At 42.0% G+C, this 26,827-nt stretch overlaps 1 protein-coding gene across 1 annotated transcript in view; it reads left to right on the top strand.

The window, feature by feature from the left end:
• Positions 1-26,827, top strand: part of LOC124136204 (glutamate receptor ionotropic, NMDA 3A-like) — a 119,251-nt gene that overhangs the window by 49,925 nt on the left and 42,499 nt on the right. The window contains exons 2-4 of the mRNA XM_046502066.2: positions 621-1,231; positions 4,359-5,412; positions 12,772-12,905. Of these exons, the coding sequence (XP_046358022.2) occupies positions 621-1,231; positions 4,359-5,412; positions 12,772-12,905 (1,799 nt within the window). The remainder of the gene's footprint in view (positions 1-620; positions 1,232-4,358; positions 5,413-12,771; positions 12,906-26,827) is intronic.

The raw sequence follows: 26,827 nt of genomic DNA, 5'->3' as shown, positions 1-26,827 counted from the left end.
TTATGGTAACTATATAGTCCTTGTCAGCTAAAGGATAATTTGAGCATTCGTGCTGAAGTGTCAATAATAAAATGTTAAGATTGGGTTAACCCTTCTCAACTTGGTTAAGTGATAACAGTGTTTGTGTACAACCAAATTACCATGTTACAACTCTCAAATTCACAAAATAAAGATGTGTAAAGAAATCGTGTTACTTCCTCTTCTGCTTTGGTCGAAACACGTGTCTACAGCACCAGTTAAATTGTTAGCATCACACCCATATGTTGCGGTAATCTGTTTGAAAAACAGCTTCAGCGAGTCGTTGTTAAAGGTCATACTCAACACATGGGGCCAACATCAACCGCTCATATGCCGAGCATGTGTGTGTTCTGCATGGTACCTCAATAAATGCCAGTTACCATGGTTCGAAAGCTTATTTACTCATTCAGACCTCCACTCCGATCCAGTCAGATCATCCAACCAATAGGTGCGAATACTATTGCGAACACTATCAATTAAACAAAGCAGCAGTGTTATCCCTTATTGAATCTTTATTAAGATGGGATCACTTTGTTATATTTATATATATTGTCATAACCAACATCGTTATCATAAAACGTTCTTTTGTTCATTTGTTACAGGTTGCATACTCCGATGTTTACGTGTCACTCAATGCCCGGATGTCTACCGAGGGCGCCGCCATGGCCAACGTGATCGGCGAGTACAACATGCCTCAGACTGTAGTGCTGATTCAGGACTCATTTCTCAATGATGGATTCTTGACGGGGTTTGAATCTGCTGGAAAGGGTACAGACATTGGTTCCTTCAAATACGAGGTGATATGGGATAGCATCAAAGATGACCACCTCGAGAGGATGCTCACCGAACTGTCTATCACAGGATGGAAGATCATCGTGCTGCACTGCACGCCGAAACTTATGCAGACCGTCGTGCATGGCGCCATAAAATACCGTTTTTTCGGCACTGGACATGCGTGGTTCATGACTGAAAAAGCCTACACGGACAGTCCAGACATCTTGTCCACCCTCCCAGAGGGACTTCTGTCTTTCCAGAGTTATAGCCTAACTGGGATCTCGGGTGTCCTCCTGAACGCTCTAAAGACTATTGCCCATGCGTGCCTTTGTCAGCTCAGTGAGCTGCGCTCATTTATGGATGCAATCCCTCTTGTGAATAGTTCCGATTACTGTCCAGCTCTAGAACCTCAGCTCGCCACAAATCAACTCTTTATGAGGTGAGATCTATAGTCCATAGACCAAAATATGTACAAACTTACATGCAAGAAGCAACTATAATAATATGCTGCACCGATATTGTGATTCATTGGGGTCTTCCATCAAGGTCCTGCAGCCTCGGAGTTTCATTTCCACCGCGACCGAGTTCATTTTCCCATACCAATCCGAGAAATTGTTTCCTAGCTGCCTTTTATTACACCGTCAGCGCTTTTATGATTTGGCTGTGAAAGTGGTGCCGAATAACTGTTTTATCACAATATGTTTCAGAACACCCAGCACGTCCATAGATTGTTTTTTCATAATTATAAAATATACGTTTATAATATAAAAGAATAAAATCGAAGCAACAACCTCAACATCCTTCGAATGAAGTTGAACTGTCGAATAGACTGCTGTTACATTACACATGGACGTAGTTGTTCCAAGGGCACTGCAGGGGTCCACTTATGCACTCAAACGCGTTATAGATTACACATTTTAATTCAATAATCACACACACGCCATCGATTTTTCAACAAATGCATTCGACTGATACTCCAAACTCGTTCTGCTATTTATTATTTCACATAATAAACCTACATCAACATCACAAGAATGTCAGATAGCTCTAATAGCAGTGTGCATTCATCCTATTGTTTTGTTTGCACGTTCAACGCAATCTATAACATCTCGAGGGAGAACCATATGGGCGCATACATCTATGGAAACTGATAAGTATGTGCAAACAGTTTCGACCAAGTCACATTGGAGTCTTACATGAAATGGAAGAATTGTTTTGATGTGTTTTCATGCAGTGTAGATTTACACATAAACATCGATTGTTTTATGTACTCTGATGACATGTTATTGGAGATAACGTTAAACCATGACTGACATAGATGCGTCCGTTAAACCATCAGCCATCACCTTTGGACAGGTTGGTTTGGTTGGGTTTTTTTTTTTGTTTAACGCCGCACTCAGCAATATTCCATCCAAATGACGGCGGTCTGTAAAATAATCGAGTCTGGACCAGACAATCCAGCGATTGACAACATGAGCATCGATCCACGCAATTGGGATACGATGACATGTATCAACCAAGTCAGCGAGCCTGACCACCCGATCCCGTCAGTCGCCTTTTACGACAAGCATAGTCGCCTTTTACGGCAAGTATGGGTTGCTGAAGACCTATTCTACCCCGGAATCTTCACGGGTCTGGACAGGATGGAGATGAAGGTAAGAGATGTGGTGGAGTGAATGAGTAAGTGAGTGGGTTGGGTTTATCGCCGCTTTAACCATTATTATATTATACCACGGTTTGTTAGCTTACCTTGGAATGAAAGCCTGAAGTGATGCAGGTCTCAGACGTTCACCACTTTGGTGAAACCAACAAGCACAGGTGTGCTTCTGACGAACCTAGAAACATCATCAAGGCGAAAAGCTGAAATAGAATTGAATGAGCTACCGTAATAATTCACATGTTAATGTCATGTTCATTATGCAATGTCACGGATATCGTAATATCTAAAAATCTTTATTATGAAACTTTCATATATACAAACACCGTATTGTTTATGCTGGAGGTTGCTGACGCTGACATTCTATCTGTTTCAGGGCACAGCATAAGAAAGAGACCATTACGCAAGCGCCATTGCAAGTCCTTCCAACAATTTTCTGATTCACGAACCCGCAGAAGATTGAATCAAAATAAAAAACATGAATAAACTTTTTTTAACCAACTGCAACAGCGTTTTTGTTGCTGGCTTTTTAAAACACATTTGATCTCTTTGAAGTGTGCTTAAAAGGAAAGTATGAAAGAAACGCTTCTTTCTTAAAAGCCTAGACCTTAATTCAACATCCAGACGACAGCTAAGCGATGGCTCGTCGGCACGTCAATATCAAATAGTCACCCCTTATGACGTCACCGCTGTTAATATCTATTTAACGGCCCTAATATAAAGATACTTGGGTGTCAACAGAGGTAACTGTGGTGTTCAACAACGACGTGCTAAGCGTAATATTTTATCACGGGAGAGGTTATAGACAGATGCTTTCTGTCTCGTGTCCATTTGATTGAATTTGTTCTATGTATTTGTAATGAATGCATGTCTAAACTAAACATTTAACAAAAATAAAATGGTTTAAACTTCCGTCAATTAGCAGAATGTCAAAACTTAAGGTGCCAAAGCAAATAATCCATATAACAAGAGTTTGAAGCTAGACATGATTGATACCATATGAAAAAGCGTTGCCTGAGTTTAACGATTTGTGCAGATAAAGAATTATGAGCCTTTGAATACTAGAAATGAAAATATAAACAATGTGCTACCGTTGCATACTGTGGACATTAAAATGAAACTTTTGTATGAAATTGGTGCAACCATAATATAGACCTATTGCACAAAATGTGAGTGTGAACGTCATCATATTGTTGAAATGGGTATAATATAGAAATCCGTGTAAGCATAATGTATAGATAACTGTTATATGGGGGTATGGGTATTGCCCAAATATGCCTAATTTCGGTATAGCCACGTTTATAGTGAAAATAAATGGTTTATAAAGTACATACGTATGTGTAATCTTTCATAATCCACTGACACAGATTCCAATGTGGGTTAAAACTTTGATAATCAGACTAACATATGCATGTGCGTGTTGATTGTATATTGAAAAAACCGATTCACCAGTGTGACCAGTAATTATATTAAAGATTTCATGTTATTATTTCTGACTTCCGTGATCCGTATTATTGACATATCATTTTTATGTAACGCCATAATGGCTTTCTCCAATCGCATCGAAGGTAAATGTTACTTTGCTACGTACATTTTCACATTCACAGACTAGTATATTGTTTCAATATTGCAGACCATCAAACGTTGATACCGATTCCAAACATTAAGGAAACATTCTTTACATACAAACAAAATACAGTAGACTGTTACTATGATAAAGTGAAACAATATTTAACTATCTATGCAACTGATGTACATAATTCCACATACTACAGATACGACCGACACAAAACGCTTTGTCCGAGCTATCTGGTGTCTCTTAGACACCTCACTTTATCTCGAAACTTATTTTCACCTTTTCACTTACATCATTATGGAATTTAACTTTATGTTTGTTTTCTGTTTTCAGAAATCTGGCGTCACCGTACAACTGTGAAAATGCTAGCAGCTCTCAAGTGAGGTCGCCAACTGACGTTCCCAGTCGCGATGACGTCGCCTTCCATCTGTACAACCTACGGGAGAACCCTAAAACAGGGATAGTCTGGAGCAGCGTAGGTTATATAACTGCCAGTGGCGTCACAGATCTCAAGACCGTTCTCTGGCCGGGAAGAACTATCTATGGTCCGGCTTCCCACACCGACAAAACATACAGGGTGGTCACCCGACCCGCGAAACCTTTTGTGTTCATTGAAGGTCCAGTCGACCACCCATCAGAGTGTTTTGCGGATCAGCCTTGTATTGAAATATTTGATAATTCCCCTAGTGCAATAGCTTCTGTGATAGAGACCTTCTTAACCACCAAGGGATACAACCGGACTAATTATCGTGTTCATTGCTGCAAAGGCCTGGCATTGGAGTTACTGGACAAGCTTGCAGTGGATCTCAATTTTGATTACGTGATCTATTTTCTGAATGACACCGATTATGGAACATATAAGAATGGTCAGTGGTCGGGCATGGTGTCTGATATAGTGAATGGTGCTGCCGACCTCGTGGTCGGAGCATTTAGTGTAACATCAGAGCGTCTTTCTGCCATGTCCTTCACTGAACCCTACTTCCAGAATGACTTCGCAATGGTGACGAGTGCTAATGGTCGGTCCACGTCCATATGGGCATTCCTCAGCCCCTTTTCACCAGAGGTGTGGATCTGTATACTTGTGAGTTCAGTGGTAGCAGGGATAGCTACATCAACGTTAGAGTGGTATAGCCCCTTTGGTCTCAACCCAAGGGGTAGGAGGAGGGACAAGAACTACACCTTGGGGTCGGGGCTGTTGATGGTGTGGGTGCTGGTAACTGGTCACACAATCAATGTTAAGGCGCCTAAGAGTTGGCCAGGGAAGGTGATACAGAATGTGTGGGCAGGCCTGGCTATCTTCATGATGACCAGTTACACTGCTAATTTGGCCGCCTATCTTGCTGGTCAGTCTGCTGTTGTCATGATCCGGAGTATATTTGACTCCAAGGTAAGAAAAACGATACGTAACACCTCATTAAACATCGTGGTGGATAATTTGTAAAATTGTAGTCACTACACATTCAAACACATTGTCCATGCAACTACAGCTACAAATTAATGATCATGCATATGTTGTACTCGTATATCACCTACTTGACTTGACTTCGCAGCCAGCACTATTGGTTATATTACCACGACCTGTTCGACGCCGTCGGGGTACAATGACATGTGTATGACATCCACCAAGTCATCGGACCACCCCATCCATGGCCATTTACTAACCTCGTGGACAATCATAGCTTACCAGAGACCAATTTTACTTTTGAGGGGGCACGGGTGGCCCAGTCTTCTAAGGCGCCGCGATTCGCTGTGCAGAGTTGCGTCCCTTGGGCACGCCAGAAACCTATGATCTTGGGTTCGAATCCCGGTTCGCCCCGATTATGTTTCTAGGTTTGTCAGCACCATACCCGTGCTCGTGGGTTTCACCGAAGTGATAAACGTCTGAGACCTGCATCACTTCGGGCTTTCCTCCCACATTAAGCTGACACGCCGCGATATAACTGGAATACTGTTAAAAGAGGCATTAAAACCAACTCACTCACTCTACTTTTGAATCCCCATGGGCCCTTGACTTAAACAGATATTCCACTATCGCATGACATTATACCATGTCGACAATCTATTGAGATGACCAAATACTGCTGTAAAATAACCTTCGTTTGGCATGAACGAATGTATCAACTTGGAATCACGACGTCCTGTCAGAACACGTTCTGCACACTGCATGTTGACACAATCTCAGAACAACAGACATCGAGATGATAGAAATGATCGCTATCCACGATGCCTCGACTATCCGTAGTTTCCTAAATAGCGATGACGTTTGACTTTTCGTCTTTCATCTGTGATAATACAAGGCGTCTATACCACAAACCCTGCAATAATTGCGCCATGATTAACACGTACCTTATTCTAATCTTAAGAGCCCTTGGGCTATTCATGATTCAAAGAGAGAGATAAACAATTTGATTGCAAAGATTGGACACGGGTCAGGGGTGGGCAATAGATTCTGATTGGATATTGACAAGTATTTACCCACTACAGCTGGAAATCGCGAATTTGTGTGTGAAGAAAGATTAGTTAAAATGGCAGCCATTAACTCCAGTGTTGCCTCTGCTTAAATTACGTGTACGAAGTGATGTTGAATTGGTTAATTCCGCGCACCAGAATCTAGTCTTACTCCCAGAGATAAATGGTCTCTAGGTGCCATAAGCATTAACTCCTAATTCGGTCTCAATGGGCAACACAATGCCCAGTTTTGATTAGTCCCCAAACATGGTACTAGTGAATGTATTGACTGTAGTACTCCTATTCAATGTACGGACTCGGGTATTTTTACAGCCATGCTGGAAAATAAACCCTTGCTTTCTTTGGGAATTTGGACATTATTGACCTAGACCTAACAGAGATATTCAGGCTTCATGAAAGCTTAAGACGATGCTGTTTTATCTCTTTCACACTTCGGGACGTAGTGTGCATATGAATAACAATCTTAGAATAAACATAGCTCCGTGTACAAGATGCTGACTAGACAGGTGCATACTTTTCGAACTCTCTCGCGTGTTTGTTCGATATCTTGAGTGCGTTGTGGTCCCAGCTGGATCATGTCTGGCCCTTGTGATATTCATAGGGTTTCATCCTATGTAATAGTGACCTTTTCCTTATCTTGCCCCTGACAAATGAGAAAGGAGGGCCACATTGCTAAAAATATTTTAAACATTTTACATTTGAATGTTAATTTGCTACTTCTCGAAAAGTCATTGTTACAATGTTACCTCAACGTTACAGCCATTACGCATGTCCAAGAAGCCAGGGATGTGTGAGGGAGCTCTTTTAACAATATTCCAATCAAATGGGAGCGGGTGTGAATTGGCTTCAGATATTGTAGGTTGGGTATATGACCCTGGTCTTCCGTGTGACGGGCCAAGGCGTTGATTACAAGGCTACGCTATCACCCCTAGTGTAACCAGAATTAAAAGACCGCCTACCCCCTCCTTCACTTGTAGACGTGAGTCTATGGGGTTTAAGGGGCCGAAATAACATTTAACAAACTCAATCAATGCCTTGTGGTTTTGTAGGATTATGTCAACGAATATCTCAATACTTTACTCAATCGAATGCGAAGACGAAATATTTGACAAACCAACGTCATATTTACCATAGCTAATACGGTCCAAATATTTGCCAGATACCGAGATGCAAATCAAGCAGCTCAAGCTATTTGTTTTTTACATAACTCCATTGCACTTGGGATACACTTTTTACAATGGGCGGTCGAATGAAACTCGTCAGAATCTCCGTTCCCTTATGTAAATAGTTGTCAAGCACAGAGGCAGTGTTACAAAAGCCAGAGTTGTGGCTTAAACTCATCTACACATGAGTTCAGAAGGAGTGCTAATCAGATGGAGCAGAAGGGATGACTACAGGGAAAACGGACTTGGCAAATGGCATGCGGGAAAAGGAGGGGTACATCGGAAGCTGCGTTGCTAGGTGTTGGTCAGAAGAGGACGTGTGGGTGGAAAGAAGCACTAGCGGAGAGCATGGGCACGTGATGGGAGGCAGAGTGGCGGTTTTAAAAAAATTATGAAATGGATTCTCATCGGAGGGCGAGGGTTAACGTGGGACTGGTATTTATTTGCAAGGATGAGAAAGCTGGAAGGATCTTTGTGGAAGAGTGTAGGAGAGGCGGGAGAAGGGTAGGATTGGACAAGGCAGGTAGGGAGAGGATGTGAGTCTCGGGGACGGGAATAGAAGACGTTAAAATAAAAGACGATTTGCAGAAAAGGGAGTAGCGTAGGTTAATATGGGTCTACCAAGAAGGGGATGATAGAAAGGATCTCCATTTAGGCATGTGGGGAAAACTGGAAGGGACATTCTTAAGGAGGTCTACGGGGGGTGCTAAGAAGGGCGAATGGCCGGATCGGGTGCAAGGGGAATGTAGAGTAGGGTTGATTGGAATGACGGGGCGAAGGATACAGAAAAGAAGGGAGAAGAGGTCCAAGTACTGAGTCAAAAGTCGATATGTGTAAGGAGATTCGTGCATATAGACCTATCCCATCCATAACACTTCAGCAGTGATGAATGGTTGCTCTTTGATCCTAAATACCCAGTCAGTGTCAATAGTTTGTGATGCCATGTTTGATTGTGGTTGATGTTTATAGCGCCAGTGATATGAAGGGAAGCTTGAAGCCTTTAAGTGATCGCATTAGAGCTAAGTTAGAAATGTCCATTAGTAATTACTCCCAGTAAACTGAAATATGTTCAACAGAGATTGTATCAACAATTGGACTTCTGATAAGCATGATTTAAGTGTCAATAAAACGTCAAGTGGGGTTTAGTCTGTCTCTGGGGACCATCAATATATGGTTATTGCGTCCTTTTTTACATATTTCTAAAACAACTAGGCATTACGTATGCAAATTAAAGCAAAAATACGATCGTGTGAATAATATGTATGAGCAAGTTGTGGTTCGCTAAATGGGGGGTGTATTATGGCTTTTCGCGGAACAGGCTATAGCGTTTTCTGAATTTCTAACAGTAATTAGGGGAAGGCTTTATTGACTTGGCTTTGCGCGTGTTTATGATTGGTTCCCCCGTGGAACAGGATACGTTCACCTTTTCGCGATCAGCTGGTATCGTCACTCTTTGATAGTGATTAATAAGCATATGCTCATGATACAGTCGGAATCGTACAAAAAAACTCTGCTTTGAGAAGAGATTTCCTGTGATTATGGAAATGGTTTTCGTCGCTTGTACTTACGAAATGACTAAACAGTGAGAACTGACCTTCACTTTGTGTGAGTTCATTGGAGTGTGAACCTTCATAGAGAGAGGGCCAAACTGTATGAACGGCGTAGCATACTCAAATGAAGTCACACAAAGTGAAAGTCAATTCTTACATTTTTTTATCATCATTATTTTATAACTCGAGGGATGTAGCGCTAGACTTCATGTTTCATGTTTTCACTGACAGCCACACAACAACCAGATGTATCGCGGAATAAAAGAGTTCGCCGAAAAGAGCGGTGATATGAACGTATTCATGCTCAACTTGCTTTACAGGAATATCTGTTGTAGGTTGTTCACAAGAAACGTATTCAAACACATCATCATTTGGTGAGAAAGGTGTATTAAGAACTACCTCAGTAAGTCAGTCACAATGGCAACGCGTCGTAATACATTTACATCAAATACAAGACGTCAAAATGGCCGACACGTTAAACGTAAGGGGATAGATTTCCGAAGTTGTTAATGAACTTGTAGCAGTTACATGTGTTCGTCATCATTGATCAGTTGGCCGATCATTGAAAGGAGATTATGAAGATGTGTCAAATAGATACTAAGGTAAATTCATAGATTGCTGGAGACTGTAATTGTCAGTCAAGACACGGATTGAGTGGATACTACGTTAGTGGGTGTGCATTTCTACGTTTTGTTCACGGGGATGGGTCGGAGCGAGGATATCTGTTAACGATCATGAACTCAAACTCTCTGACGTTACTCAATGTATGGAAAAATGCGAAGTTCAAGATTAAAGGGTCTAAATGATCAGAAACAGCGCTTTTGTATGTATTCGTGCAAAGGAATTCCTAGGGATTCCCGAGAAATGTAGAAGTAGTCCTTCAGTGTTTACGTCATTTCAAGAATACAGTCTCGTGAAAAACATAATTATGAACATCAAATTGTGTCGTTCGTACGCTTATGTACGCGTACGTCACCTTTACGGTCATGCGTATGTATCCGTATATCGTGTAAACTTCAAATGAAAAAACAATATTTGGTATTACATCGCTTTGAAAAGTATTTCAGTTACATCAAGCTTGATATGGAAGTAAAACCGAGAGAGACACAAGTCATGGACGGTTATCATTTTGGATAAACCAACAAATAGGGACATGGTGTTTACAGACCAAGGATCGGGACCAAATCATGATTCTAAGAGCTAAAGTTCGCAACTCTGTAACACATGTTTGATCGAGGTTACAACATCCAAGGCCTCAGTTAAACTTTCAAGAGGTGTTATGGTAGACATGTGGAGGCCATTTCTACATTTGACGCATCAGTGACAAAAATTATGGCCGATGCAATTCCCTATTTTTGACTTGTACCATATTATATTCAGGTTAACAACTGACTTGCCTTTGTATGTGTTTGTGACCGGTGCTACCGGTAGGGCAGGATACGCTCACCTTTTCGCGAAAACCCGGTATCATTACTATTCCATAGTGACTCATAAACACATGTTTATGGCATAGTCGGACTCTGCTTTATGGAGAGATATCTATTGGATATGGAAAGGGTTTGTCGCTTTCTTCACACCTCAGGCAAGTAGTCAACCCAGCGCAATTCCTTGTAAAATGGTTTGCAATGATACGGCCTTCAAAGGAGAGGGCATACGTTCATATGGTGCATCAATGATGACTCTACCTTACTCCACTCACCCATTTTTAGAAATATTGAACATGCTAATTTGAATAAATATCCCGTCCTCCACATATTCACGTCAATACAATGATATTGTACACAGTAATACATACACAGACATAGAGCTTAACCGAACCAACGATCACTGACAGAATTCCATCCAAGTGCTTATTGTATGGTTTAATGATAACACCGGCCGGTAAAAGTGCTTGTTTATGGAAACGAAAGCGCTCGGGTAGTCTAGTGGCTTAAGTGTTAACTCGCCACGACAAAGATCGGGATTCGAATCTCCATAGGAATCAACATGTCCATGTCTTTTTATAAGTGTCCGATACCGACTGGAATATTGCCAAGAACGGCGTAAAACCAAAATTCACTCATCACTATATACGCGAATACCCATTTCAAAGTAACGTGTTATTAAGTCCTTGTAGCTAGCTACCTTTACATAGATGTCAGTTGGTAGCCAAGGGTATATATTACAGTTCCGTTGTTATTGGTGAACGAGTGAAAGGGGCATTTGCGTGCTTCTGTTCTTTAACGTTGCACTCAGTAATATTCCAGTTACTGAAATAAATCGAGTAATGTAAATAATCGAGTCTTGACCACACAATCCAGTGATCGTTATTATCAGCTGTTATCCACCCCGTCGGCGTACAACGACACGCAATAAACTATGTCACCTAGCCTGGTCACCTGTTTCCTGTATTATGTAGCAATACGCCTCAGCATGTAAACATAGTACCGACTATGCTTCTGTAGTGTATGTCCATTTTGTGAAACTAAAAGAAAAATAATGTTTAATAGAATAACTGAAATTTGTAAATATAAATTGTCAAAGCAAGAGTGAGTATGGTTTTACGCCGCTTTTAGCAATATTCCAGCACTATCACGGCGGGGGACACCAGAAATGGGCTTCACACATATATTGTATCCATGTCGGGAATCGAACCCGGGTCTTCGGCGTGACGAGCGAACGCTTTAACCACTAGGCTACCCGACCGCTCCCTCAAAGCAAGAGAATAACCATCCTAGATTGTCTGCCGAAACAGAATCCACTTGGCGTATAAACAAGGCCTTGATGTGCCAATATATTTGATTGGGAGCTCCCACTTCAGCTTCAAAGAAAACGTACACTTGTTTCACATATACCAACCACACTAAATATGTATGTAAATGTAAAACATATCTCAAATGTATCATTATATACAGCCGGGCAAGAAACTATACACCCACGTATGATGGTGACTTAAAATGAAACGGTTATTCGAGGGTGATGTGTTTAATTTATATACGGGTATCAAAGGCGATATTACATGCAGTGTCATCAGGTGGATACTCTCTATACTGTGTAAGCATAGAGAGTTTATGCTTTAACATACATACATACATACATACATACATACATACATACATACATACATACATACATACATACATACATACATACATATTAATCCTAAGGTAGGATTAATGTACAAAGATAACGATATAATGACGAAGCCAAAGAGATTGACAGGAGAGAAGCCAAGTAGGTTCAATGAAGGTGTAGTTATTTTGATGGATGTAATAGCAAGGAGCTGATTACGTTAACACTAACATGGAGGCAATCAAGATGTGATTAAAGCACAGTGTAGTACACACTGGGTATGTAGACGCATTTGTGTCTGTTAGTGCCTGGCTTCTGTCATTGGGTTTCAATAATTTCTTGAAGTTTCCTTTTTTTCCAGTGACTGATGTTGGTATGGAGAATCTGTGTTGCCAGGTAGTATGGTGGTCCGGATTTTTGATGAGATGAGGTGACGGCTTATAAAGTTGTGAAAACACTTGTTCAGCCTTTTTCCTTGTGAATATGTTTTAATAACGTGTACTTTCTGTGTAGTTGCTGTCGAAGAAAGTGTCGTTGATCAAGTCGAGTGCCGTTGAAGCCTTCCTGAGTCGGATCAACCCTGATCTGTATGACCATGTGAAGACGCACTACACTCAGTCAGCAGAAGAGGCCATTCTCAAACTCAGGTACTGTCTCTACGTCGTGCTGTCTTGTGTCACGAGATGCGGAAACGAACGGCCTAGTTGATATTGTAAAAGAATATGTTTCGCTGCGTCAGACATGTTAAGGTGTCAGGTGGATATGTCTTGAAGATATACCACTTGATCAATCATATATGTGTGTTCAGTAGATCTTCCTGATAATTACAGTGGATATCTCTCGTAGATTTGTCACTGGAAATGTCTTGTAGATGTTTCAAGTGTCTATGTCTTGTAGACGAGTCAAATGGATATGTCTTGGAGGTGTGTCAAGTGGTTATGTCTTGTAGATGTGCCACATGGATATGTCTTGAAGAGGTGTGAAATGTATGTCTTGTAGATATGTCAAATGGATATGTCTTGTAGATGTGTCAAATGGATATGTCTTGTAGATGTGTCAATGTATGTCTTAGAGATGTGTCAAATGTATCTCTTGTAGATGTGTCAAATGCATATCTTGTAGATATGTCAAATGGATATGTCTTGGAGGTATGTCAAATGGATATGTCTTGGATGTGTGTCAAGTGGCCATGTCTTGTAGATGTGTCAAATGGATATGTCTTGTAGATGTGTCAAAGGTATGTCTTAGAGATGTGTCAAATGTATGTCTTGTAGATGTGTCAAATGGATATGAGTGCAACTGACATATCCTGAAGACGTGTCAAATTAATGTGCATATGGTGTCTTCTTCGTTGACGACTTGAATCCATATCGCGTCTGTATGGTATGGATACCGGGACTGTCCACCTAGGCCACGTTACAATGGCTATTCCTGTGTGTAATCAAAAAACCCCAAGGCTTATTTTCTTATCGTGGATCGGTAGCCTGGCATCGACGTACATAACCGGCGGTATGAAAATGACCCATGATATCATCTAAATAGGTTTATTGAAATCAGCTCATTCCGAGTGAGAACCCCACAGATATATATATCTAATGGGATACTGGGAATAAACCATACACGCTTATAGAATGATGGCGTAATCCCGGTAGTATTTCATTCATCCTCAAAAACTGTCCTGGACCCCCTTCGGTTGACATAGTATAATACTTCTGTTTGCCCCTGCGTACATCAGTGCCATCGCGCCAGGATGGAGGTTCCAGTTACCTAGTTGATGGGACTGCTTGGCGGGGAAGGTCAAACATGTCTGTGATATGATCCTGGAATGAAATGATAAAACATCTTTACATTGACGTAACGGGGACAGTGAGAGCTATGTTCATGATAAGACCCTCCGCAAACATTGATCTATGCCAAACATTAAAGTTATTCCATTTCTACCACGAAGTTCCCACAGGGACATGGGTGATTTATGTCGACAAGAAATGCTACGTTTAACAGTATATTGGGTACAGACGCATTAACGGCTAATTGCAGTACTGGGTTTCCAGTTGCCCATCCGACTATATTCAATTGAAATTATTATATACGTTGTCGTCGTACTAAACTGGTTTATGTTTTTTGGCTGATCCTACTGTGTGGACGTAGTGAAATAGAAGAAATGTAACGAGGGGCAATTTTGAGATAATATGTAACGATTGACGTTGCCAGTTTATATTCATCATTTGGCGTCTTGACGATTTATCTTGAGACCAAATAGAATAAGTCGATCGGTTGCTATTCTTTAAGTGTGCATAAAACCAACAGTCACAAACGACGTAATTATATATTCGAAGACATCTGTATTTTCGTAATTATATATTCGTAGAAAATAGTGGCGGGTTTTACCCACAGGAAAGGACATGCTTACACCTGTGTTGTCATCAGTCATCCTTTCAAAATACCAGCTATATGACAGCAGTCTGTAAATAATCGAGTCTGGACCAGACAATCCATCGATTGACATCGTGAGCATCGATCCACGCAATTGGGATACGATGACATGCACCAAGTCAGCGAGCCTGACCACCCGATCCCGTTAGTCGCCTCTTATGACAAGCATAGTCGCTTTTTACGGCAAGCATGGGTTGCTGAAGACCTATTCTACCCCAGATCTTCATGGGTATATTCCGGCAGATAATCGAGACTGATTATTCTCTGGCAGTGACGTTTTATATATATTTGACAAGGTCAGCAGGTATCACAGTATGTCATCATTCATCACTGCGTATTCCAATAGACCCCAAAGGCCCTAACCCAAGCATACAGCCTTTACTTAACATCTAACCTCTAAGTTTCAGACTTAGGTATAAATTTCACAGATCAAGAAACCATAGTATTATTATGATATGACCGTTAATTGCTGAAACAAAGTTGCTGAAGTTTCGGATGGTCACACCGAGAACCTGGGTTCAGTTGCATGAAAGTAACTCGTAATTCATTGTGCAGAGTTAGGTCCCTTAGGAGTGCCAGAAGCCTATTATTGTTGGTTCGAATCCAGGTTCACCCTGATTATTATGTTTTTTCCAACACCATACCCTTGGTCATGGGTTTCACCAAACTGGGAAACGTCAAAGACATGCATCACTCCTACATCAAGTTGACACACCATTATATGACGGAAATACTGTTTAAAGCGGCATTAAACCCATGTCACCGACTCCCGCAGTAACATTGCTGCAGTATTGCTAAAGGTGGTGTAAAACACACTCACAATGACACAGAATTGTTCGTTCAGCAAATAGTTTCATCGAGACAGATTCAACTAAAAACGCGCTTGCTACATTTGCCACATGTGACACTATGTGCATCCAGGCAGTGCCTCGTCTCTGCCCAATGTGCATTGAGACGGCGTTGTCAACGGAAACCTCTTCTAATGGAAACACGGATAGCATGTCGTCATGGTGACGTAATATCCCGAACATAATCGCTTGTAGAGGTGATAGTGAGCTGAAAGCTAGTTATCACCCTGTCCCCCCGTAATGACACATTGATGCGCCCCTAAACAGTTGTTTGGACAATAATCTCATTTGATGACCTAATCGGGTAAAACGGGAGAATTACCTGCCAGTCACGACAAGCGGAAATAGAAACAAATGGCATGAAAGTGAAATATGTGAGCGATAGCTGCAACTTCAATACTTTTATTCCCGATTGCTTGTCGTGTCGGGGTCGGCTGAATCCTAAATAAAAGTGACAGAACCCTTTCTACAGTCAACAGAAACCTCTACCAAAAGCGGAGCCGATTGTACGATCCCTACAAAATCATAAGCAAATATAGTATAAGGGACTGGTCACTTATTCTAGGGGCGTTGACGGCGGGGGATTGGTATAAGGCCTTTCGTGTTTTGCTCCCCCACCCCCTCCCCCACCCCCACCCCCAACTCCAATACATGTAACATTTTTTCATGATTACTGCCCCCAACCCCTACCCCCATATTATATCACCAGTCACAAAATGGTAACATGTATACGTTTTTTATTTGAAACACTACAGTCGTGTCATTGTTTCATGCCCCCCCCCCCCCCCCCCCCACACACACACACCCAATATAGTCATGACAAGTTTTTTGCGGCACCCCCGTCCACCTCTTGCTCTGGTCAACCCCTAACCCCTATAATAAATGACCAATTCCAAATCCTCTGGTGTGTTGACTTCAAACGTCTGAAAGTCCTGGTAAGTACACAATCTTCAGTGATGCTATATTCACGCGAATGATGCATGTATAGTATTTAGGAGTATGTATAGTATATAACTTTGGAATTGTACGAGCAGTTATGTATTGGTATTAAAGTTATATGTTCCTTCGAATGGCATATCTGTTTCTTAAAGATGGAGTACGGTCCCTGGACGCAGCTACCAGTTCACAATGAGCAATGGCCTATATGTAATTAGAGAAATTTATAGCTTCATCGATCAGATCATATCACTTGGGTGGGTGAACCTCTTTGATCTGAACATTCTTGGGTTGCCAGTTGGCCGCGGCTTAGTCACTCGTTTAGTTCTGAATGAAGAACATCTAAGTCAATTTTAGTAATTACCTATTTATAACCCCAGCTGGGTTCTGCGGCTACGTAATCCCCACCCATTCAGTAACACACAAGTTCGTCCTTCTCTTTCCCTGTCAAACTACCACGAACTCCTTTAACAACAAGCCATCAACCTTCGCCTTCATGTTAAACGGGGACCATAAATATCCCCCTAATCATGAATGGCGGTCCCTCCGCCATCATGCAACTCCTTAAGTAGGAGCCAAATGTCACTAATACTTGGTTGAAAGGTCCATTATCGATATAATATCTAGACAATCTTATTTGACATCAGTTCTGATAATTTGCTTCTGATCATGTCCGACCAGAAACTGCCACCAGTTTCAGACCACAGCCTTGCGTCCATTTCGTCAAGACTATAAACGTTTCCTAATAAACCGTCCCCGACTGGAAGGAAAACATCATAAAATTACTTCCGGTTCCCGATGGTCTGTGGTAGGCATTGTCCATTAAAGAAACCAACTTGCGGATGGTAAGAACTGTTCGATGTTGATCCGATATTTGATCCAACAGCCGCGAATAACTTAATGGTACCTAAAGTATTGCTTCACGGATTGGCACTCCCAAAGGTATGTGAATGATGTGCTTCTATCGTTGCCAATATAATCCAGTCGCTTACCTCGTAATAAAGTTATATTGTCTACAGGTCAGCTACAGTCGCGGTTTATACTTGTTTTGTTTGCTACTAATGCCAGCAATAGATTTTAAATGTGTCTGCAGAAAAGAGAAAAAACGTATAAACGTCCGTTCGATCGAGACTGTTTTTCTTCTGAAAGAGTTCCACAAATGTAGGACGTTTCCTTTTGATGAAGTTGGTATTCAGCTCCGATTGGTCATAGAGTCAGACCACTTCCATGTGGGGTTCCTGTATTGGCGCCAATTTGATGCGGGCTGGGCTCTCGATGTCTGTCAATGTGATTATTCGTTATGCTAATTATGTGTCTGCGCTGTGTCTGGTTAAGCGTTCCGCCGATTTGATTCTGACTAAGTTAGCTCCGAACGCCTGCTGTTGTGTACATTCCTCGCTACCATTCTACCAATATAATCAACGTGGATTGGTCAGACGGATCATGTGTCTTTTGCACAATGTCTACTCCGGTCGGGGTCCACAAGGCATCCGTGTCCGGCATGTTACGGATAGATAACTGCCGTAGCCTGACGTCGAGAAAGAGTCGTCCTTAACCACAGCACGTTTCTTGGTTGACAATAGTACAGACTCCATTGTTGATAGCTTTTAGAAGTTATAAGTGCCTGTCAGATCCACCTTATTGTCTAGGTAACGTCATGTACACGCATGTACATCCTTGCGAGATTTGTACAAACAGGGATTGAGCTTGGTTTGATTGTCATGTCTGTTACATTACGACGTGCTGACTTAATATAGTGAGTGAGTGAGTGAGTTGGGTTTAACGCCGCTTTTAACAGTATTCCAGTTATATCGCGGCGTGTCAGCTTAATGTGGGAGGAAAGCCCGAAGTGATGCAGGTCTCAGACGTTTACCACTTCGGTGAAACCCACGAGCACGGGTATGGTGCTGACAAACCTAGAAACATAATTGGGGCGAACCGGGATTCGAACCCACAACCATAGGTTTCTGGCGTGCCCAAGGGACGCAACTCTGCACAGCGAATCGCAACGCCTTAGACGACTGGGCCACCCGTGCCCCCGACTTAATATAGGATGAAAGTTCAATGTGAGGCGGGTCATACTATTACCCCTTTGGTTGAATTCCTTGAGCGTTGGTGTAGTGTTGACAAACCATGGATTATAATGGGGGCGAATCTGAGATTCGAACCAACAACCTGCGGATCCTGCCACGGTTAACACCGGACCACCCGTTCCCCTGACTACCTACTGTAAGATGGATGGTATTCCACCTTAGTACCCGATAGGCTTAAATGTGATTCATTATGATCCTGAAGTAAAGTATAACAAATTATACTGATTGCATATAATCGATAGTTAATAACATTGGCGAGTAGATTCTACATCATGTCAGTGCTAGAAGGAGTGAGGGTAGCGTGTACGTATTAATGTATAATAGGTAATTTATCAATAGACGCAACAAAATTATGACCAGAATCATAAGAAATATCTTCTAAAGGCAGAGCCCTGGCTCCGACTATATCACGAGCGTGTGGTTACGAATCACTCTCAAATAGCGATGTTCGGATGTCCGCATGTCCGCATGTACGTGAGCGTATCCTGCACCAACGGCACCCGTCACAAACATGTGCAAAGGCAAAGGCATACCTTTTCCAGAATGATGGCAGTTTATGCTTGTGCCAGAGACGGGATTGTCCCTGTTTATACCAGACCGAATTGTGAGAATGTATTGTGTGAGCGAGTCGATAAGTAACCGCGTCTAAAATATTATGAAAATTGGAATATTTGAAGAACGAATTGAAAGCGCATGAAAAGCGCACCTTCTGGCCTTCACGCATAGCGGTCACAACAGATGGGGACAAACCTACTGGCACTTTTCATAAACGATCGTTTTGACCTCCTTGCTGGTTCAGTGATTGGCCTTCACACTTGACGGTTTCCCGAATGACAGGGAGTAAGAGTTCATTGTTATGTCAATGTTTAATAAAGAAATATTGACAAAATATACAACTCCTGATACACATGAATTCCACTCGGCACGTGGTGGAAGTGTCTGATGAGATCACATGATTTCAATGCCTGGTTGAAGGACGTGGACAGTGTTGACTAGTGCACGTGGTGGCAGTGTCTAACTAGGTCACATGTTTACAATGTCTGATTGAAGCACGTGGACAATGTTGACTGGGGCACGTTGTGGCAGTGTCTGATTAGATCACGTGGTTTAAATCTCTTGTTGAAGCACGTGGACAGTTTTGACCAGTTCACGCGGTGACAGTGTCTGATTAGATCACATAGTTTCAAATCTGTTTGAAGCGTGTGGACAGTGTAGTCCAGGGCAGGAGGTGACAGTGTGTGATGGGATCACATGGTTTCAAATTTGGTTGAAGCACGTGGACAGTGTTGACTGTGACACGTGGTGACAGTGTCTGATTAGGTCACGTGGTGTCAATGTCTAGTTGAAGCACGTAGACAATCTTGACAGGGACACGTGGTAGCAGTGGCATTGTCTCACGTGTCTGACAAGGGAACATGGTGACAGCATCAGATTCGGGCACATGGTGATATGATGGCAGTGCCTGTTTGAGTCTAGATCAGATAAAAATACATGATTTTATTTAAGCCCCTCGACCCATATACAAGAAGGTTCATAAAAACTCTTTTTTTTCCATTTGTATAAAAATGAGTTAAAGTCAGGCCAACAGATTTTTCTCAATGGCAGACAATGAATATTGAAGTTTACTTTGAATCAGTGAGTTAATCCTCACAAATCAGTTCATGTCGTAAGTGTTCAAATAATTAGCATCGAACCATTAAAGGCTTCACATACAAATTGAATATGAAATACATCTTCGTGCAGAAGGGACATCGTCTAAATGTCTTAAAAGGGCCTTCGTCCAATATCAAATACTATTATTTTAAACATATTCCAAACCTAACCATGGTATTGCTATTTTTCACTAAAACACCGATTGGCTAACCCAAGAGCTCTTTGGCGAAATTCAGCAGTGCCTGATAAGGGCATGTGGGGACAGTGTCTAACCAGGGCATGTGGGACCGTGTCTAACTGGGGCATGTGGGGACAGTGTCTAACTAGGGCATGTGGGGGCAGTGTCTAACTTGGACATGTGGGGGCAGTGTCTAACTAGGGCATGTGGGGGCAGTGTCTAACTAGGGCATGTGGGGGCAGTGTCTAACTTGGACATGTGGGGGCAGTGTCTAACTAGGGCATGTGGGACAGTGTCTAACCAGGGTTTGTTGGGACAGTGTCCAACTAGGGCATGTGGGGGCACTGTCTAACTAGGGCATGTGGGGACAGTGTCTAACTAGGGCATGTTGGGACAGTGTCTAACTAGGGCATGTGGGGACAGTGTCTAACCAGGGTTTGTTGGGACAGTGTCCAACTAGGGCATGTGGGGACAGTGTCTAACCAGGGTTTGTTGGGACAGTGTCCAACTAGGGCATGTGGGGGCACTGTCTAACTAGGGCATGTGGGACAGTGTCTAACTAGGGCATGTTGGGACAGTGTCTAACTAGGGCATGTGGGGACAGTGTCTAACCAGGGTTTGTTGGGACAGTGTCCAACTAGGGCATGTGGGGGCAGTGTCTATCCAGGGCATGTGGGGACAGTGTCTAACTAGGGCATGTGGGGACAGTGTCTAACTAGGGCATGTGGGGACAGTGTCTAACTAGGGCATGTGGGGACAGTGTCTAACTAGGGCATGTGGGACAGTGTCTTACTAGGCCATGTGTTATCATTTCTAGGGCATCTGTTATCAGTTCTTGAGCATCTGAATATGACGAGGACACGTGGTGACAGTGTTGATAGAGCTGGAGGTTGCACTGTCTCGCTCGGGCACGTCTAATGTGGCGTAATTGACCAGGTGATGCAGTGATAAAGTCCACGCTGTGTTTGAGGACGTATGGAAAATTGGAACCCATCATAGCGTTAAAGCATCGTGTAATCAATTCATGACACACGCTTTCTGAAGGTCATCAGAGGACTGTAACTTTACACATGGAATGTAACTGACAAATAGAATGTACGTGGTTTATGTGCGTTTAGACTTGGTGCGGTCTAAATACGTACTTACAACCAAGAAACCTAATGAGGAATGTGAGAAACGCTTGGCAATGACTTCCATGTTGACTGGTTGTATCTCTGTCAGTGATACAAGGCCGTGCGCGGTGGTAATAAGCTTGATAATGGGTAAGGACGTCATTCCTAGGTAACCTTAGCCACTTCTCGGCGTTAGAAGTGTAGGATAAACATTGAAATGTCGTTATTTGGACTGTTTATAGATTTCCTGTCAAGCAGGGTCTCTATGTGTACCAGAGTACAGGGTTGATTTAATCCGACAGTGCACGTGATGCAGAGTTTCCGCGCGTGCACAGACCCGCGAAGACGTGAAATTTGCAAATTTGTCATAAATCGAGTTTATTTCGATGGGTCAATCGTTAACAATATCAGCACCAACAACGTCTAAAGTAGTTGGCTTTAATGCGTTAAGCGTCTTAATGCAACGTGTATTAGTGAACAAACAGCTCTGGCCTTGATGCATCTATTCTGAGGTTCCGATTAGCGCTCTGATTCCTTGTCTCTCCAGTGTGAACGTGATGCCCATAGCAACCATATCATTCACCAAATCCCCATTGTCAGATTGACACCCATCCATCTAAATACCATTGCGCTCAAGTCGACGAGAGTCTGCTTTGGGAAATGGTGTGAAAAGTGTTTTCGTTTTTCGTGGGTGAGAGTGACTTTGGTGTGAATGTGAGAGTGAATGCGGATTACATGGTGACTTTCAAGTCAGTTCAAATTGTTTTGGGTATCGCTTTTTGTGTGTTTCGTCAAGCTGTGATACATCCAATGGTCATATCTATTATCACCATGCCATTCTGTTTGTTTGTGTATTGTGGCATCAAGACTAGCATGTAAAAGTTTATGTTGGCTGCATTATGGTTACCCCACTCTTCAGTAAACGAAGGATTCGTCAGAATGAGGGGCGGTCGGGTAGCCTAGTGGTTAAAGCGTTCGCTTGTCAAGCCGAAGACCCGGGTTCGATTCCCGACATCCGTACATTGTGTGAAGCCCATTTCTTGTGTCCCCCGCCGTGATATTGCTGGAATATTGCTAAAAGCGGCGTAAAACCATACTCACTCACTCACTCAGAATGAGTCCCGTGATTTTCAAACAACGATTCACCAATATCCAACGATTGTTACATACATTTGCCCTGGTTGTTTTGAAACCATCACGAGTATGGCCATTGTGGACAAGTACAGTTGCCGATATCTAGGAACTGAGGCTACAATACATCAAAGATTCCCATAAATACATAAGCGGGCTCTTCTGAAACCTCCATTAGAATGGCCTAGCAATGTAATGCAAAGTCCCAGTGTCGACACCGTTCCTGCTATAGAGCAAACTACAGGCGCCCCATGTCATCAGACAAACAGCAAATATATCACTCAGCACAATCCTCTTTGACCTTTCACAATGTTTAGACAGGAAAAGTCTGACATTGCTAATCTGAACCTGTGCAGTGATCAGAATGTCAAACTGATATTGGGTTTTGCTTCATTGTATTTAAGCTGCTGCGTTATCGGCCACTCAAACAGACAGTTCCAGATACCCAGTGCATCTCTTTCAGCGAGCTATCAACGGCAAACAGTCAGCAGATACTCAGACGGGCAGGATGGTCCAAACAACGTCCTTCACGACATTGCCTCTCAACTAAATGGTCACATCAAATAAAGATATAGAAAACTTATCTTTTGCATTTTCAGAATTATTGAAGTTGTTTAATACTCGACCAACATGGTCAGACCTGGTCATTATACTTGAATAGATGGTTGTAATTATCCCGCGGGACATCTTCAAAGTGATGAAAGATTCAGATCGATCGATGTCCTACAGAACGATGATTGCATGTAGGGTAGACCGGGGAAGCAATGGTAAATACTAGAATCATGTACCGAGCGAGTAAATGAAGCAGAAAAAACATCAGTGCCTGAATGGTAAGGGATGAGGATGATCCACTGACTTTCTTTAAGTACGCTAATAATGGAACGGTTGTACTTCAGTGCATCGTTTGAGTAGAACTTATGCATGGCGGATGAGTGATGTACAAAGTTAATTGCTGAGGTCACATTTTTCGTTGTCCACGGTAATGTTTTGGTTGTCTGTTGTCTAGTTCTCGTGTCAGGTTATGTCAAGTAATTGGCCAGTCGTCTAATTACCGTTGTGGCGTTGATGAGCCGATTTGAGGAACATCGATTGTTCATTTCAGGGGTATCAGATCATTACGCATTCAATTGCCCTAGCGCAAAATTTCCATGTACAATGTACGCATAAATGGCAACATGTCTATCAGATTAAAAGGTTATAAAAATATAGGTTAAAAAGCATCGCTTTCTGACATACTGATATATGATTTCCAAAGTAAAATGGATTGTAGCATATAAAGCATGTAAACCTCTCTGGTAACATATAAAAGTATAGCCAAACGGGCGATGAGGTAACGTGGTGATTAAAATTATTCGCTCGTCAAGTCGAAGGTTCGAGTTCAAATCCCTATCAGTGTATACAACGCTTGAGTCCCTTTTCTGGTGCCTCCCGGTGTAATATTGCTGGAATATTGCTAAAAGCAGCGCAAAAATCCCCACTGGATCACTCACTCACTCACTCACGCGCACCTTTCTTCCCTTCCACTCATTCTCACTCAGTTCAATTCAATGGTGTTTGGTATGAAAGGCCACCGGTCATATACAAGTCAGTTCCAGAGCCGTATAGTTATATTAATAAATATTGCAGTACAAGTGTATCAAGACAACAACATCCAACGTCACATAAAAGCATGATGAATACTAGTATATAAAGATACTTGTAGATATAAGTTATAGTTTTTGTTTGACAGTAGACATAGAAAGTAGGTAGTAGATATACCCGAAAATGACCAGGTGGGTAGACATACCAGTCTTATTTTGTTATATACCGGGCAAAAAAACTAACATGAAATTTATCTTTGACCAAACCAAGGTTACAGACTTGTTAAATTCTGAGAGGCTTATCAAAATTAAAATATCTTCCTTTATCTTCACTTTTAGATCACATAGACCAAGTCTAAAACATATAAAGGTAATGCGGAGATGTGTGAATCTTAACTTTGAAAGGTACGACTCGAGGAGGTTCAAGGAGAGGCTTAATATAACGATATGTGTCTATCTGGAATTTTCTGAGCGTGTAGAATGCCAGCCCGGACTGAACATACCTATAGCAGGAGTACGAAATTGTTGCAAAAACATGTTAATGTCACCAATAGATTGCGAGAACGATGTAAATCCTATTCCTTGATTAAAAAGTGTTGGCGTATACGGGAAGCCCATGTGTTCTTCCCAATATTATCGAGATGTACAAGCATAGTGTAAGCTTTCTTTGCCAAACGATGTTTAGGTCTGCATAATAATGTCAGTACATCGAGTAGAAGCATAATGCATCGAGTACAAGATGTTATATACAGTGGAAACAGCGAATCATATTACCGGGAGTTGACATGCCAACATTAAGAAATCTTTTACGGGCGAACTGGTGAACCTTTTCGAAAGAATAAATCTTTCGACAGCACCATATTTCTGCGCCACACAACAATAACGGCTGTTTTTGATAATCAAACAGTTTAAAGAAAATGTGAGCTCTAACAACGCCAAGTTTATACAAAACAGACTGCAATTGTAAGAAAACTTTATTTGATATCTTTGGTAGATTTAACACCGATTTACTTATGTTTGAAATAATATTCCCCGACATTATCCATATTTTCACCTTTAAGTGGCCACTTTTCTGTCAATGCGACATGTCCTCTTCTAAATCAAAATGTTAGTCTACGTTTTAGTTTACATGTTTCCATTTATCCGAGTTCGCATTCACTCACTCACTCACTCACTCACTCACTCACTCACTCACATCCAAACAGTAAGAGTGAGTGAGTCTCTATTGAAAAACGACCCCAATTGGATATAAACTCCACAACTGGAATTGACCATAAATTTGAAACGTTTTCAAAACTGAACACAGTCGCCGAAACACAACAGCGAGTGAGTGAGTGAGTATGGTTTTACGCCGCTTTTAGCAATATTCCAGCAATATTACGGCGGGGGACACCAGAAATGGGCTTCACACAATGTACGGATGTCGGGAATCGAACCCGGGTCTTCGGCGTGACCGAAACACAACAATGATACCTGTATGATATACTTCACCGTGGAATAGCAACTTCTTGTTTGTTTCATTTTTGCCTGGTTCGATTCCCGACATGGGTACAATGTGTAAACCCATTCTTGTGTCCCCCGCCGTGATATTGCTGGAATATTGCTAAAAGCGGCATAAAACCACACTCACTCACTCACTCATACTCTTCAAGGCCAATAGCCACCGATCATCGACAGGGGACAAAAGATCCCCTCTGATTGTGGTGCCAGTTTTCGAATAAATATGATTACTATTATGGTTGTCATTCCCATCAGTACGTGTGTTTGTTAACCCTTACTTCCCATATTTGTATCTAACCGTTATCTCAACTAAACCTTGTTTGGAGTTGCATTGAAGATCACTGTCAAACACATGTCATGTCTACAAACCATATTCAGAACTTAACACATGGACTTCTCTTCCCACGTTACACACCTTCTCATATTAGGAACATGTGTCTGGTTATAGATGATAGCATCCTAGAAAGACTGCTTACATAAGTGATACTAGTCTCCCAACAAGCCCTACTCAGAGTTATGAGCGAGCGAATGTTGTTTTACGAGCGAGTCAGTGGCAGGTATCAACGGTCTAGCTACACAATCGCTCTTTATAAGTGGGCTCTGACGACAATCATTACTGCAAACTTTGTCTTACAGAATTATCCCCCTTAGTAGTGCCAGGATCTGCTTATCGTTTATTCGAATCCCAGTTACGCCCTTGCTTTAATATTGTGCTCGTGGATTTCTCCAAATTGGTTTCTCCAAGATGTTACTGAAACGCTATTGGAAAGAGGTGTTAAATTCAACCATACACGCTTTTACTACGGCGTAAAGAATTTTTTCATCTTGCGTCGAAAACAACCGTAGGTGACGGTCCACCAGTGGTTAGCAATGTTTCAATAGTTAGTTTGTTTATCCAAAATACAAAATAGGTCTCAATGAATAGGTAGGGGTGTTATGCAACGTAACTAAATCTCATATACGGAAATGTCGATTATTCCCATTACACATGGGTGCACGGGTGGCCCAGTCGTCTAAGACGCCGCGATTCGCTGTGCAGAGTTGCGTCCCTTGGGCACGCCAGAAACCTATGATCGTGGGTTCGAATCCCGTTTCGCCTCGATTA

The sequence above is a fragment of the Haliotis rufescens genome, unplaced genomic scaffold (assembly GCF_023055435.1).
Source record: "Haliotis rufescens isolate VD_foot unplaced genomic scaffold, xgHalRufe1.0.p SCAF_2, whole genome shotgun sequence".
Classification (NCBI taxonomy): Eukaryota; Metazoa; Mollusca; class Gastropoda; order Lepetellida; family Haliotidae; genus Haliotis; species Haliotis rufescens.
Note: the sequence above shows the minus strand (reverse complement) of the source record. Positions and strands in the feature narration are given on the sequence as shown.